This window comes from Phacochoerus africanus, chromosome 5 (assembly GCF_016906955.1).
Source record: "Phacochoerus africanus isolate WHEZ1 chromosome 5, ROS_Pafr_v1, whole genome shotgun sequence".
In the NCBI taxonomy this organism is placed as follows: domain Eukaryota; kingdom Metazoa; phylum Chordata; class Mammalia; order Artiodactyla; family Suidae; genus Phacochoerus; species Phacochoerus africanus.
In genome coordinates, this window is record NC_062548.1 from 45714699 (window position 1) to 45724551 (window position 9853).

The window sequence follows — 9853 nt, forward strand, 5'->3', positions numbered from 1 at the left end:
ACGCGACCTCGTTTCCAGGCTCGGGCTCTGTCCAGGGTCGGGGCCGGGGCCCAGGCGGGGGGAGCAGCCTTCCCCCTGCCTGCGCCCCGCCCCCTCGTGGGGTCGGCACCCCGGAAGCCCAAGTGGGGGCGGCCCCGGGGGCAGGGCCCTCTCGGATGGGGGGGGCCCTGCGGGCGAGCGACCCCCACGCCCTGGTCCTTCTCCTCCCAGCCTCGCAGAGGGGCCCGGGCACCTGGGACCCCACAGGCTTCTCCCAGCAAGGCTGGCAGGAGCCTCGCCAGGGCCGGTCCAGGCCTGGGGCGGGGGCGGGAGGAGCCGGCGATGGGTGTGGGGGGGGGGCTGGATAGGCCGCTCCAGCTGCAGCCGGGAGGCAGCATAATGCCTCGGGGGCCTGGCATTTGCATACATCCCCGAGCGCCAGCCCTAGGCTGGGGCTGTCTGGCCGCTTCTCCGCGGCGGCTCCAGGCCCCCCTCCCCCGGGGCTGCGCGCGGCCCCTCGCGGGCCGCGGCCTCACAGCCTGCTGGTCTGCATGAGACCGTTGGCCTCGCGGCCGCGCGGGGCCACCGGCGCCTCCGGCGGCCGGCCGCTCTGGCCCGCTCGCAGCTCCGTGGCGTCGGCATCCTCCGCGCCGGAGCTCTTGCGGAGGCACAGAACCTTCCGGAAGCTCTGGCGGAAGTTGTCGGAGAGGAAGCCGTAGAGCAGCGGGTTGGCGCAGCTGTTGGCGTAGGACAGCACGACCACGAAGAAGTAGGCGCCGGTGGAGGCGGGCTCCTCGGGCAGCACGAAGGCCAGGTTGACGAGGTTGGCGATGAAGAAGGGCAGCCAGCAGCCCACGAACACCAGCACCACCACCACCACCATGCGGGTCACCTTGCGCTCCGAGCGGCGCCGCGTGGAGCCCACGCGCACGCCCGACGCCTTCAGCTTGACCACGATGAGCAGGTAGCAGAGGCAGATGACCAGCAGCGGCCCAAAGAAGCCCAGCACTGACGTGTAGATGATGAACACGGCGCCCCACAGCCCCACGGGCTCGGGCCAGCTGAGGTTGCAGGTGTTCCAGCCCTCCTGGACGTCGGCGAACACCACCAGCGGCAGCGACATGACCAACGAGAAGGCCCAGACGGCGGCGCTGGCCAGCCTGGCCACCCGGGGCCGGCGCCAGCGGGCGGAGCGAAGGGGGTGCACCACGGCCAGGTAGCGGTCCACGCTCATGACCGTGAGGCAGAAGATGCTGGTGAACTGGTTGATGCCGTCCAGCGTCATGACTAGCCGGCACAGCACGGGGCCGAAGGGCCAGTAGGAGAGGGCGTTCTGCGTGGCCACGAAGGGCAGGCCCAGCATGAGCAGCACGTCGGCCACGGCCAGGTTGAGGATGTAGATGTTGGTGACCGTCTTCATCTTGGCGTGGCGCAGCACCACGTAGATGACCAGCGCGTTGCCGCCCAGCCCCAGCGCGCACACCAGCAGGTAGAGCACGGGCACCGCCACCGCCCGAGCGCCCGGCGAGGGCACCGGCTCCGCCAGCGTCCCGTTCTCCCTGCTGCCGCCGCCACCGCCACCACGGCTGGTGGCTGCCCAGGAGGCGTTCCAGCTGTTCGGCGGGGCGGCTGGGAACAGAGGCTCCATCGCGGCTGCCATGGGCAGGGCAGGGCAGGGCAGGGCGAGCGGGCGCACCGGGCGCGGCCACTGCAAGAGAGTGAAGGACACGGAGCGACTGACCGGGAGGGCGTCTCCCCTGCGCCTGCCCCCCTGCCCGGAGGCACAGGGTTACCCCGCGGCGGCAGGGAAACACATTACTCATGTTCAGCTGGGCCGGGAGTCACATTAAGCAAATTGTTTGGAAAACAAGCCCGGAGAGGAAGGAGCAGCGGGACAGCAGCCGTCCGAGCAGCGGGCAGGTGGCCCCGGGAGCCCAGGTGATGTCTGCGGTAACCTCCGTGGCTCCCAGAGACCCGCCGGCCCCACACCCCCTCCCCCTGCGACGCCCCTCCCGGCTCAGCCCCGGCACCCTCCAGTCTCGCTAAGCCTTCTGGTCCTGGAGGGGGACACCGATGCCCCCAACTTGCAGGTAAGGGACAAGGACAGTGGGAGTCCCCTCTCCGGGGGCCACGGGACGGGTGGGGAGGGACGGAGACGTAATAAGGGGACCCAGACCTTGGCCAGGCACCATGCCAGCCAGAAAGAAGTGCGGCGACACCTCCTGGGCCCACTCTTCTGTGGGACCCCAAGGCCAGATTCTGGGGGGCATCCTGGAACCCTCAGGAGGGGGCCGGGCCTTCCACATGGCTGAAAAGCCAGACTCAGGCTGCGGGAGCCCTACCAGCGTCCACCTGGCTCTCAGGAACACAGGCCTGGTGAGCGGTGCCCATGTCAGCCCAGCAGGGTCCTGGCTGTGGCCAAGAGGAGCTAGTTTTCCTGCCCCCCCACAGTGCCTCCCCCAGCACAGGTGTCGTGGGCCAAGGAGGTGACTGGGGATGTGGTTGATGAGGGCACGGGTTCTGGGGGACCAGCAGGGGGGGACAGCATGTCGGACGCCCCAGGCAGAGGGCATGGAGTGGGCCCGGCAGGGGAGGACCCCAACACACTGTGAACACACTGCAGGTACAGACGGAGGACAGCCTGAGCCACAGGCGGGCGGCGGGGGGGGGGGGTGCACGTGGGGGACAATGGGCCAGGGGGTGTGAAAGGTCCATCTGGGGAAGGGGGGGCGGAGGGACAGACCCCGGGGCGAGGGGGTTTTGTAGAGGAAGAGCCCCGCAAAGGTGGGGAAGCCGTGTCTGCCAGTGCAAGGTGATGGGCACACGCGTCTCCATGAGTGTTTCAGGTTTCTTTGTACTTTTCTGTAGGTTGAAATATTCACAAGAGTGAAGATGCTGCAGAGGAAACCAAGGCCTCGATGGCTGAGAAGGAGAGAGGAAGGACGGCGGGGCTGACACCCGGTGGGGCTGGGGGCCAGACAAGAGCCAGGGCCGGCTGGAAAAGGCTATGACGACCAGCCAGGGCCAGCTGATCCCCAGCGCCCCAGTCACCTCAGCTCAGAGGGATCCCCAGCAGCTACCAGGCCCGAATGGGGGGGACCCCAGAGTTGGGGGGGGCAACTGAAATCTGGTAGGCGGGGGAGGGGCCAGGGTAAAGCACACAATGATGACAACAGCGAGGAAGCGTCTGCTCCCGCTGGGCGGCCTGCCTGGGCAGGGACTGATGCTGGGGAACAGGACCCAGAGAATCAGGCAGAAGGGGGGGTCGGTGGACCCATTTCAGGTGAAGTAAAAGTCAGGGACTGAACGGGTGGGCTTGAGATAGGCTTGCAAATGTTTAGGATTCTCAGTAGGTACGGGCAAAGATACTATGAAAGGAATTTGGCTTCTAAGAAATAAAGCGAACAGGCATCTCATTTTGAAAATTACAACTCTTGGGTGTGAAAAAATCATCATTTGGACAAAAAAAAGAAAACACCCCACCTCCACAAAAGTCAGGATCAATTCCTGTCTGGATACGGCTGAAGAGAGAATCGGGGAATTGGAAGAGGGGCTGAGAGACTCCTTCGGAGCAGGTGCAGAGGTGGGTGCCCACGGCACCCACAGACCTGACCCCAGAAGGGAACCCTTGTCTGGAGAAGGATCAGAAAAAAAACAAAAAACAAAACGACACCCCCCCCCAAAAAAAAAACCCAACAAAACCAGCATCAGAGTTGATGTACAGAGCATGGGGGATGGGAAAGCCCTAAAAGAGTGAGGGCGCTGAGGCCGGATGGGAACCTGGAGCACAGTGGGTTAGGGCAACAGGCCCTGTCAGATGGGCCCCTTCAGCTGCACCCTGGGTGCTCAGGAAGCGGGGTGTTGGGGGGGCAGGGGCGGGGGGGGGGCTGGCTCCCAGCAAGGAGGAGCACCTCCCCAGACCCCGGGATAGGAAGCCTGCAGCCTTGCTCTGATGGGCGGAGTCGGCCTGCTGATCTCTGTTCCCCAGGGCTGGCACCAGGGCCCCCAGCTCACGTTTTAAAACAGAAATTAAATGCAAGATGACGTGTAAAGCTCCCTGGAGTTGCTAAGAAGGAACAAAGTTTAGAAGGATGGCGGTCTGGAGAAGCTGGGTGGGTTGTCAGCATGGAGCTGGAGAGTCCTGGGGGCTCCGCCCTCCCCCCAAATACCCAAGGAGGGCTTTTCGGGGGCAGGGTGCAGAAGGGGCACGGACGGGCCTGAGGGAGAGGTTGAATCAGACGAGCACCTTGTCTCCCGCAAGCTGCTGGGTGCCCCCACCACCCAGACCCCAGAGGGGGCCAAGCAGACTGCCAGCCCCCGTCCCCCCCAAACACGCAACTCCTGAGCTCAACCTCAAAGCAGCAAAGAACAAAATCAGGTGGACACTGCCACGCTTGCCTCTTGGACCATAATTCTGCACAAGACTTTGCCCAGAGGACACAGAAATCACACCTTCAGGGACATTCGCCTCTCAGGCCCTTTCCTCTGCGGGTACGGGGGCGGGGGCGGGGGGGTCCTGGAGAATGACCACAGGCCAGCGTTGGGGCTTTCTGACCCAGAGGCCCCCACTGGGAACGGACCACTGCTGGGGCGCAGAGAACGGAACCCAGTTCCCCTCCTCCCCAGACACACACAGCCAAGCGGACTTGGGTAAGTCATGCCACTTCTCTGAGCCCTGGTTCCTGCTAAGAGGCACCTCCTACAGTCACCAAGTAGAGAAATGGCTCGCAAGACACTGCTGCAACACCCAATACCCAGTGGGCACTGAATAGCTGCTCCTACCCACCAGCCCCAAACAGCCCAGCATCTCCTCCTGGGCTCTGCCGGGAGGGGCCTCAGAGTTCAGGCACTCCCTGCCCCAGGGTGGCGGGGGAGGACCAGCACTGTGCCACCCCTTCCAGTCTAGCCCTCTGTGAGGTCTGTAGGAGGGAGCCTGCCCCTCCACCCAGGGGCAGCTGTGGAAGCCACTATCCTGGTGCTCCTGAGACCCATGCCTCCCTGGGCAGGGCAGGGGACGCTGATGGCATGGCTAAAAGGACAGGCCCCATCACCATCTGAGAGCCCCCATGCAGGCCTGCCGCCCATCCTGGCTCATGGTGCATCCAACGGCAAGCCCCCCAAACCCGCTCCATCTGTCCATAAGGCAGCCTCCGTCTGGGTGTGTCCCTTCCCTAGGAGGGGGAGACCGAGCTGGGTGTGGGGCTCAGTGCGGCAACAGGGAGACAGGTCAGCAGAGCCCCCTCCGCAGGGTCTCAGTGGGTCTGCCCGCCCTGTAGGACGTGTCCGGGGCCACGCTCTGCCCAGCACACTTTCTCAGATCTCCAGTCACTAGTTGCGTGGGAACCAATGGAGAGCTACTGTCACTGGTGCCATCAACCGTCTCTGCCTGGGAGCCTCCCTTCCCCGCCTCCCCCAGAGGAGTGGCCGCTGTCCCCAGGAACCTGTCCTCTTCAGAAGAGGCTCCGTAGCAGGACTGCCTCAAACTTTGAGCAGCAGGGGCTCCCCATCCCCGCCCTCTCCCTGACCCCAGGCTTGTGGGAGGATGGGGCAGTGGGCCAGGCGGGTGGCCAGGTGAGTGCCCCGCTTGAGCCCTGGGTGGGGCAATGGCATGGAGGTGAACTCCCAGGCTGTGTGCTCCCTTCTAGGGAGGGGGCAGGTGGGCTCCAGAGCACAGGAGCCAAGCTGTGAGAAAGTGGGGTTCGGTTCCCAGCTGTCAGGGCAGCACCCTCTCTCCTCAGTCCAGGGTGAAGCACCCCGGATCCCCAGGACCAGGCACCCTGTGGCGGTAGGCAGGGCCCTGCAGGGGCCGCTCTGCTGGCAGTCTTCCCACAGCTCCCCCACCACCACCTCCCTCCCGCCCAAGGGCAGACCCACCCGCCCAGCGCGCCCACGAGACTCAGCGCCCTCGCGATCTGCTTTTTCCGCACCCACCCCAGCCACAGCCTCCCAGCAAACCCTCCAGACTGCGCCACCCTGCCCTGCCACCCCCGGGTGAGCCTCGCAGCAGCGCCCATCGCGGGGAGGTCCACCCGGAGAGGTGCGGTGGGCCGAGCGGGTCGACCCCATCTCCCTGAGGCTCTGCCCCGACTCTGGCGCACCGGGTTCAGAGAGGGCGGAGGATGGCGAGGCTGGGGGAACGTGGGAGTGGGAGGGAATGGTGCGGGTGAGACTGGGAGGCAGGTGGAAAGGGAAGGGAGAGACCCAGGGCAGCGGCAGGCGAACTTCAAGGGTGCCCTGGGGGCGTGCGGGGGACAGGGCGGCTGCAGGTGGGGGACGCGCGCGGCTGGACCCAAGGCCAAGGCGGCGCAGGGCTGCGTTGCAGCGTGGTGAGACCCGCAGAGAGGATAACAGAGATGCGCGCGGGACCCAGGTGAGAGCAGAGGGAAGGGGCGCGGGAGGGGAGGCAGGGAACAGGGGTGCGCGGCACTCACCGGGGCGGGGCAGCGCCCTCAGGCCCTGGGGAGCCGAGTGCCCTCGTGGTGCTAGCTGGGGACTCAGGGCTCCGATCTGGGGCTCCGGGCGCCGGCGGGGAGGCGGGGCCGGGCAGGCTTCAGAGGGAGGGAGGGCGCGGGGCGGGGCGCAGGCGGGGCGGGCACTCGGCTCCCACGGGCCCCACTCCGGTTCTGCCTGTGGCTGGTTTTTCCCTGGCGTCCGGGCACAGTCTCCTGCAGCCCTTGGCAGCATGACAGCGCCCCCACTTCACTCTCTTGTGTCAGCTCTGGCTGCAGACCTGAGCTTGGGGGACCCTGCCCGGAAAAGGGGCTGGAGGGGACCCAAGTCTGAGGCCGGGTCTTCACAGGGGTGAGGGCTGGAGGCTGATGTCTCCAATGAAGTGGGGTGGTGGGGAGGCGTGGGAGGCAGGACAACGCAGAGGGGCAGCAGGTGGTCATGGCTGGCTGGGGGGTTCGCTCTGTGGGGTCTCCCCTTAGCAAGCATCAGAGTCACCGGAACGGAGGTATCTAACACAGGTATAGGGCTCCCAGGCCCAGGGACCCATCTCCACAGGTGGGCAGGCCTGAGAATATGCATTTCTGCCAAGTTTCCAGGGGCTGCTGCTGCTTCAGGGGCCCCACCCGGACAGCCGCTGATTTGAACCCGTGGTGTTGAGTGCCCATGTGCCATCAGGCAGGGAGAGCTGGGTGGGTGGGTGGACATCCCTCGCCAGGACGCAGCCCAGGTGCCCCGCCCCTGCCCCCATCTGGGGGAGCGCGGCCACTGGCTGAACGAAATGAGGGGCCCCATGTGATGGCTTGACCTCCCAGATGCCAGGACCTTCGCCTCAGGGGATGTGGGCGCCCACAGGCTGCATGTGGACAGGTCCCACTGACCCTGCACATGGACGTACGGGCAGGTCCCTCAGTGGGGCCGGGTGCCTGGCAGCTGCCAGCCTAGCCTGCAGACAGAGGCCGGCCGCACACAAGGAGGCCGCCGTCTCTCTCAATGTCCTGCCAGGAAGAGGGGCCACCGCCAGGCAGCCGGCGCTGAGGCCCAGATGTCCCAGGGGGCTGGTGCAGGAGGCCTTCTGGGCTCGGTGGACGGGACAAGGTGGCGAGCCAGGGCGAGGCTGTGTGTCCCACTGGGCTGGCCAGCTGGGACATGTGGCCCGTCACACACTCAGCAGATTCACATACCCCTCTGGGTGCCTTTGGGGGGACATGCAGTATTCCCAATGTCCCCGGGGGCCACAGCTGCCCTGGGAGACACAGCTGCCGCTGCAGACCAAACTGGCAAGGCCACATTCTGTGAGCTCCGAGACTGGCAGGGAGAGGGTGACAGACCACAGACCAGCTAGCAGAGCCCCTCCGAGGAGGGGCCTGACCCCAGCATGAGGCCCCAGCGGAGGCGGCAGCTGGGGCAGAAGGAACGGCAGAGACCCAGGTTCTGTGGTGGGAATGAACTTGGTGTGACCTGACCCTGAGGCTGACCTGGGGAGGGCACAGTGGGGACACTGGGTTTGTATCCTGGGAGTGCACGCAGATCACGGTGGCCTGGATGGTCAGCTCTGTTCTCCATGTGCGGAGCTCAGGGTGTCTCTGGTCAGAGCCTGGGGAGGGCTACGGCAGTGCCCCGGGTCAGGTCGCATCCCCGTGGTGCCCCCCCCGCCAACCCCGTGAGTGGGGTCTGTGATCTCTGGCCCCTCATGGAGGTCAACTGGCCCCAGGCGGGGGTCTGTCCCTGGAATGTTTTCCCCGGGGGAGCCTCGGCAGGGGAAGCTCCTTTGCCCCAGGAGGCTGATCCCCCAGGGGGTCCTGGCCACCAGGGGACAGCAGCCAGGATCAACGTCCCAGCCGTGTTATCCTGGGGAGCAGTTCCAGGAGGCAGCCTGCCCTGGCGGGCTGAATCCACTCTGTATACACACACTGTCTGGTATCCTGTGCCCTGTTTCCTGGGGTCAGCCCTGGATCTGCCCCTGGGGCACCCTCAGGGGGGAGGGGAGCAGTAAGCCAGCAGCCTGGCATGCGCACCTGAGCCAGGTGGCTCTCACCCAGGTGGGTGGCCCATCTACCACTCATCCCCTCAGGTCTCAGGCTCCTCCCAGCAGCTGGTCCCCTCCGTCCACCTGCTCGTACTCCCCTCAGTACAGCCTTGCCCCTGCTTGCAGCCTGATCTCTGGCCTGGATCAGGTTTCTGTGCTCAGAGCCTGAGGGTGGCCAGCCTGTGTCTGGGACACCCACGGCCTGGCCGGGCATGTGCTGCTGGCTGCAATTTGGAGCGCCACCTGGCCCGCGCCCTGGGCCCCCAGGGCTGCAGGCGCAGAGCAGCCTGGAGCCTCCTACCCACCTCAGCTGCGCCCGCCCACCCCTCACACCTGGGTCCCTCGGAACCTCCCAGACGAGAGCCAGGTGCTGGGGGGCCAGGATGCTGGGCCCCCCACGTGGGCCTTTTGCCTCTCTCCCTTCCGGAGAGACCTGGGCCCCATCCAGCCCACACGCAGCAGCTTCTCCAGGCAGATCCTCCGAGAACCCCGTGTAGCCTCCAAACTGCTCCCTGTCCACCCAGCTGCTGGGCCCCTTGCCCCCCTTCTCCGCTGTCCTCGGGGTTCACGCTTAGGGGTGGGCTCTGCTGGCCCAGCTCCTGCCAGTCAGACCCAGAGGCCCCATCATGCTCCTCGATCCCACCATCCTGGGTGCAGGGTCGCATGTGGAGGTTGGTGCCCCGCGTACAGCAAGGATGTGACCCTCTGAGTGGGCAGGTGCTTGATCAGTTACAGCCCAGCATCAGGCTGGGATGCCCCCGATACCTTAACACCTGGGGGGGCTCGCCGAGACTGCCTTCCCCTCCCCTTTGCCCCTGGCTCCTGGCAGATGTCCCCCAGCCTCTGAGACCCAGTCCTGAATGCCAGGAGGATTAAGTGGGGTGAAGCCTGGGGATGTTCTGCAGAGGTCACGCCAGCACCAGCAAGGAGGGCGAGGATTAGCGGCAGTCGGGAGCCATGGCAACGGGTCAGTGCCCAAGGGGGGCCTCCCCAAGGGTGACCCCCGGACCCTCCCATGGGGACCCACCCTGGATGTAGCCTTGGCCTGCGATCCCCTTTCCAGAGGCTGAGGCCAGGGGCTGTGGGACACAACGTCCCCCCCTCCCCCATCACTCTGCCCCACCCGGGCTCAGGCACCAGGACTGCGGCTCCATGATTATTGCAAAGCAGCAGTGGCTGACTCCAGTTCACCCAGAGTCACCCCGCGCCGGGGCGGGCCCCAGGGCTGTGAGGCACCCTCTGTCCTCTGGCCGAGCTGGCCCTCCCCCTGCTCCACGGATGGCCCATGCCGCCTCCTGCATCCCCTGGCCTCCCTTTCCCACCTACCAGCTCCGATCCCCCCTCCTCCTGGAAGCCCCCTGGCTGCCTCACCCTGGTTGTTTGTCCCTCAGCCACAAG

At 66.1% G+C, this 9853-nt stretch overlaps 1 protein-coding gene across 1 annotated transcript; it reads right to left on the reverse strand.

The window, feature by feature from the left end:
* Positions 1 to 510: 510 nt before the first annotated feature.
* SSTR5 (somatostatin receptor 5) lies at positions 511 to 1673 on the reverse strand. Its single transcript, XM_047779177.1, has one exon. The coding sequence runs from the start codon at positions 1637 to 1639 to the stop codon at positions 512 to 514; it is 1128 nt and encodes a 375-aa protein (XP_047635133.1). The 5' UTR covers positions 1640 to 1673; the 3' UTR covers position 511.
* Positions 1674 to 9853: the final 8180 nt, after the last annotated feature.